General features: G+C 43.4%; 1 protein-coding gene across 1 annotated transcript; it reads right to left on the bottom strand.

Annotated features, from left to right (window-relative positions):
- Window positions 1-201: 201 nt before the first annotated feature.
- Window positions 202-5,855, bottom strand: LOC119727984 (monocarboxylate transporter 5-like). Its single transcript, XM_038200065.1, has 4 exons — window positions 5,642-5,855; window positions 4,361-4,504; window positions 1,423-2,304; window positions 202-328 (listed from the first exon to the last, which is right to left on the bottom strand). The coding sequence occupies exons 1-4, from the start codon at window positions 5,853-5,855 to the stop codon at window positions 207-209; spliced, it is 1,362 nt and encodes a 453-aa protein (XP_038055993.1). The 3' UTR covers window positions 202-206.
- Between the last annotated feature and the right edge of the window lie 323 nt (window positions 5,856-6,178).

The following is a 6,178-nucleotide window of genomic DNA, read 5'->3' as shown; positions in this document are numbered from 1 at the left end:
TGTAAGTGTTACACGCTGTAAGTGTTACTCTTGTTTATAGCGCAGTTTACTTGTATTTCATTTGTGTGTGACATATTTATCGAATTCGCTATTTTGCTATATATCAGTCATCTTTTGTTTATTGATGTATTTCTCTAAAGGAGTATGAAATAAATGCTTCTTGAATTGAATTGAATTGAAATTGAATAATATGAGAAAGTGTTTTTTTACAGTGACCTTCGTTTAGCATAAAGATCTTGGAAGAGCAACAGTGGAATGGATATCAACGTCACTCCACCATACAAGTAGAAAGCTATGTTGAAACTCCCGGTCCACTCGTAAATCCAACCTGTTAAAAAAAGCAATGGAACAATTTCAGTGTCAATGTCTAACCTGCTTAGCTGGGTACACTATTCATGGGACGAATTCTGGGATGGTCCCAGAGGGACAGCCTGCAGTCCTGTTTCTGACTGACCTGATTTTCCTGACCAGACTGACCGACCCGACTGACCGGATTGACCTCATTGACCTAACTGACCTGACTCACCTGACTGACCTGACTGACCTGATTGCCACTGACTAACTGACCTGGCTGACCTGGCTGACCCACCTACCTGACCTGACTGACCTAACTGACCTGACTGACCTATCTAACTTGACTGACCCGACAGACCCGATTGACCTGACTGACCTGACTGGACTGACTGACTGGCCTGACTGACCTGACTGACCCACCTACCTAACCTGAGTGTCCCGACTGACCTGACTGACCAGACTGACCGACCTGACTCACTTACCTATCTGACCTGATTGACTGACTGACCTGACAGACCTGACTAACCTGACTGACTGGCTGACCCGACTGACCTGACTGACCCGACTGGCCTGACTGACCTGACTGACCCACCTACCTAACCTGAGTGTCCCGACTGACCTGACTGACCAGACTGACCGACCTGACTCACTGGATTGACCTGACTGACCCGATTGACTGACTAACATGACTGACTGACATAATTGACCTGACTGACGTAAATGACTGATCTGATTGACCTGATTGACCTGATTGACTGACTGACATGAATGATTGACCTGATTGATCTGACTGACGTAACTGACCATACTGAGCCGAATGATCTGACCTGACCGACCTGACTGGCCCGACTAACCTATCTGACCTGATTGACTGACTGACCTGACAGACCTGACTCCCTTGACTAACCTGACTGACTGGCTGACGCGACTGACCTGACTAACCTGACTGACATGCTTGACCTTACTGTTCCGCTTGACCTGACTGACCTGACAGACCTGACTGACCTGACTGACCTGACTGACTGACAGACCTGATCTTTGACCCACCTAGGAACAGTTTAATAGGAGCAAAAAGTCAACAAGTAGGCCTACTGTATAAAGTCAAGGGATAGAGCACATTGTGCTTACCCGCGACCAGTCCTCCAAGACCCGCAGCCATTCCAGTACAGAAGCCCTGCCAGCCCAGTACATTAACCAATCGGTCATCCGTGAAAATGAACCGAACGATGACGTCCATTGCTTGAATTGATATACCGTAACCTACACCGAGCAAGCCCGTAACCACCATCTGGCCCATGAACGGTGTGACGAAGGCGTCCAGGAGCAATGATACACACACGACACACGACGCAAAACACGCCCAGAATGTCATGGATACCTTGATGCCCATCTGCTGCAGAAGGGGCATAACCAACTTGCCGATGATGTTTCCCGAGCCGAAGGAAGTAGGCAGAAACGACGCCTGCATTTCGCTCAGCCCTTGAAGCTGACCGTGCGAGACCATGTACACCACGACACCGCTGTAGGCAAAGGTAGGAGCACATCTCGACGACACTACCAAAATGAACTGCATGTCTGTCAGAACGGCAAAATCGAAAGCTTTCAGGACGCTCTGGCAACAAACCCTCGCCCAACCTCCTGAGAGAGTTTGACGAGTGTCACTCGAGATGTTTGTTCGGTTAGTACCACGAAAACTCCCATCTTCGCTCGGGCAATTTTCTTCTTCATCGCTTTGCGTAACTTCTTGGTACTGTTCAGTATCTGCTGAAGAGGAAGCGTTCCGTCGCACCAACATACTGCACGCAACTAGATGGAACGAGAAACCTCCCAGCAAAAGCATGGTTCCTCTCCAGCCATAGGTATCCACAAGCATCTGGGTTACGGGCCCATAGGCCATCACACCCACAGGAATGCCCATTGTTGAGAGTCCCACAGCTAATGCGTATTTCTTCTTGAAATATGACGCCATCACGGCGAAACTAACGAACAAAATCAGCGCTGAACCAACCCCTGCAAAGAAAGAAGAGAGCAACATGAATATAAAATAAAAATGTTATAATCTTTGTTCAGTATTACGTAAAGTTTTGTTTTTCAGGAAGGCGAAATCCCTGTTTCCAGTCCCTGATTCAAAGCTATGGCAGGAGCTTCTGCATGTCATTTGGTGGTCGGTCGGTTTGTCTGTCTATGTGTCTTTCCTCGAAAAATTACGAAAAAGATTTGACCAAACATTATCGACTAATTGACCAAATGCCATGCCGTGGTCATAAATTGCACTCTTGACGAAAGTTTTCGGAGCACGATTTTGTTTCGATCATGCGCATGCGCGTTTATTTTGCAAAGGCCTATGTATGTCCGGGAAAACTGACCAAAATAACCCCCAATGCGGAAAATTTTTTTTAATGCTGTGATGTCATTATAAGGCACGCTCTCTTCTCTTTGAGTATGAACCCAAACATTTGCTCACTCCTGATCCTTGATAAAGTTTGTCATTGACTCACTTCCATGTTCTGCAACTACAATGAATCACCAAAAACAAACAACAATTTCCAAAGTAAACATTTTTCAGTATTTCAACATTCGCATGCGCACAATGATATGGGTCACGGGTCATTTGGGATAATCGAACGACGCTCAACACTGCAAAAATGAAGAAGAGTTATTACAGATCACCAAAATATTATTTGATACTTGAAAATACATCATTTTCAACAAAGCTACAAAATAATTCCTACATTTGCCTTTTTATTATGTGTTGATGGCGTTATGAGGACTTTTTTGGAAAAATATGTTGCCAATCATGGCTTCAATGCATGCGCTTACGGCAGCCCATACAAAATGGCGCCAATGTTTACAAACAAAATAAATGCCTATACACATGTGTATATGGAGATCAATGGATGGCGCATTACAAGATGGAATAGATGGCGCAGCAAGATCGTACCCATGGAAACGATGTTGGACCCTCGCAACCAGCGGAATGGGCGTTCGCGTAACATCGCGTATTGGTATTATCGCGTCGGCGATTTTATCCCGGTTGACCTTTGACCTGGACTTCTTCATCGAGATACCGAACTGGCATATTCTCAACGGGATACATCAAAATAATATCCGAGGTAAACTAGAAATTCAACACCAAACATATTATTATATTCGACATATGCTAGCCAGCATTTTATCCATTAACCTCGTTGCAATTTCCCCTCATTTTTTTTTCTGGTTCAGAAACAGAGAATGGTTTGACCCACACCTCACAGCACTGGGCAATAAGTTAGTACGTCAGCCTAAATAAGGCACGATGCTGAAGTATGTATCACATTACAAATAGTTTTAAAGAAAGCTGAAACCAAACTATCCGCTTACAAAAACATCATCAGTATAGTGAATGCATTATCAGTCCGTGCATTTATACTGAGTGCATTCTGAATCCCAAAACTGAATGGCGGATAAAAGTGAAGTATATAAACAGAAGAACCAGAGCGTCACCACAGAATTTGTTATTACTCTTTCACTTGTTAACAAACGCTGCAGTATATTGCAAAACAAATAACAAATATGTCGGCACGCATTTAAAAGTCACTTGTCTATATACCTAGACCACTTTTGTTTACAACATGCAAAAAAGGAAGCAAAGAGTAATAATCAAACCCACGAGATGTACAGTGAATAACATTGTATTTGAAATGGCAAATGTACAATGTAATGCCGTGCTCGGTGTCAATGGTTCTCTTAACATTGATGTCACAAAGGCACTAAAATTGACGTCACATGTCAGTCGGGTCACCCACACGCCCGCCATATATTGGACTCCTACGGTTGCAGACCAACAAATAAACTGCCATAGAACATAAACCCACTCTCGAAATTCAGGGAAAATATGCTCCCAACTCTCCAAGGTGTTTGAGACACAAATTAATGACGGATCACCTTTCATTTTCTGTTCATCTTGGCGGTTAATATACATGTACTGAACGATCGATCGAGCGCCGCGCTAGACGTAAAATGACGGATATTTTACCGTTCACGTGATAAGGTCACGTGGATGCAAAACTTCAATAAGACTGACTACCTGCTAGTCCAACAATGAAAACGGCCATTGCAAAAACGTTGGGTGATATCGCCGTCAAGATGATGCCCAACGTAAGAAGCACTGCACCAAACACCATCATCGGACGGACGCCCAGCAGACGGCACAGAGCTCCGACAATAGGCCCTGGAAAGGAGAAAGTCAAATCCAAATGTTGAAAATCGATAAACTGTTGGCTATAATCAGCTGAATCAACAAGACTCACTTTTTAATTTTATAATGCTGCAATGAAAATGCTTCAATGACAGCACCTTGACCACAATGTTTAGTGTTTTATATTTATTTATAAAATCTTGCGCTTCTATACAGCGCCTGGAAAAAATCCCGTCATCTGATTGGTGGGTCGTTGATCACGTGTCATTGAATTATTCGCCCCAACCCAGCTGCACTGCAGAAATGGAAGTTCCATTGGACGGTCACACTATTGGCGGCTCTGACCAATCAGATGACGAGGATTTATTCAGGCGTTGTATAAAACCAATAATGAATGTTTCACATTCGTGCAATGGAAAGAATGTTTTCATTCGGTGACAGATGGATGTTCCTTTCCACTCGGCATTGCCTCAATGAACGGAACATTCCATCTGTCACCTCATGAAATTATTCTGAAAATGGAAAGAACTCTATACATATCACTGATTTTTCCCTGCAGTGACATATCAGCCATCAGAAAGCGATTACATGTCCTAAAAAGTCAAATTTTGCAGGGAAAATATTGAAACATTTATGAGAAAACACCTTTCAGACCAGTCTTATGGGGTTTGTGTACAGGGTGTCAAGTGCATGTCCAGGTATGGGATTCTTTCAAATACCATTGCACTCACAAACATTCATTATTGTACAGCAATATATTCAGATTAGGTCGAAGTCTTTTGAATTTTTGGATGAGACCCCATACCGAAAATCGCGAATTAATGAGGATTTAGCATGAGAGTATATATATATATATATCGATAGCCGAAGTGTGATGCTAGCTCTGCCGAACAAACAAAAGGGACGACGCAAGTATCGAATACATAGACATAGCATGGGCATCAACCCGGTATAAGTGATAAAAAGTCTAAATTTCATATTTAGGAAAAACAACTTGGACAGATTCCCATATCTGGCCATCACTAATTTTTCCCGTCAGTGACCTATCAGAGCCGTCAGAAAGTGATAATATGCCATAAAAAGTCAATTTTAGCAGGGAAAATATTGTTTTGTTTTTACTGAGAAAACACTTGATGGCCAGATATGGGAATAATTCCAAAAACAACTTACCGAGACAAAACTGCATAAGGATGTACAAGACTGCCAACCAACCGATAAGCCACAGCTCACTATCTAAGTCGCGGGTGATTGGAATGAGGAGGACGCCCAACGCCTTGATGTTACCCATGATCACGGCCCAATTGAGAAACGTTACCGCCACCATGACCCAGCCATACTTGTCGTGGTCGTAATTATTAACAGGTCCGTTTTCTGGTGATGACATTCTGGAAACTGACCAATTAAATCGATGAAAGACAAAAAAGATACCCAACAGGTAATACCATGCAACAGCGTGTAATTACCTGGTCACTTTTTGAGTAGATGTTGAAATCAACTAAACTATTGGGTCTGTAGTAAATTTATAGCTATACTCAGTACGAAAGTTGTTGTCAACTCACCAAGGTATTTGTCCGTGAATTGGGCACGAGTCCACTCGCTCGGTCTTCTCGCCTCGGGACGAATACCGACTCTGGTCGATCGCGATATCTCTCCTGGCGCGGATGCACGAACCACAGTTCGTATAGAGTTTTTATCCACGAGGATTGT

This window comes from Patiria miniata, unplaced genomic scaffold (assembly GCF_015706575.1).
Source record: "Patiria miniata isolate m_02_andy unplaced genomic scaffold, ASM1570657v1 HiC_scaffold_20, whole genome shotgun sequence".
Taxonomy (NCBI): domain Eukaryota; kingdom Metazoa; phylum Echinodermata; class Asteroidea; order Valvatida; family Asterinidae; genus Patiria; species Patiria miniata.
The sequence above is the reverse complement of the archived record's forward strand: the minus strand, read 5'-3'. Positions and strand labels throughout refer to the sequence as shown.

Excerpts from the sequence above, each read along its gene's own strand:
- LOC119727984 (XM_038200065.1), bottom strand. The coding sequence starts at position 5,855 with ATGTCATCACCAGAAAACGGACCTGTTAATAATTACGACCACGACAAG. Across the intron at positions 4,505-5,641 it reads CCTTATGCAGTTTTGTCTCG|GGCCTATTGTCGGAGCTCTG; the intron begins GTAAGTTGTTTT and ends TCTCCTTTCCAG. Across the intron at positions 329-1,422 it reads TCTTGGAGGACTGGTCGCGG|GTTGGATTTACGAGTGGACC; the intron begins GTAAGCACAATG and ends TTTTTTTAACAG.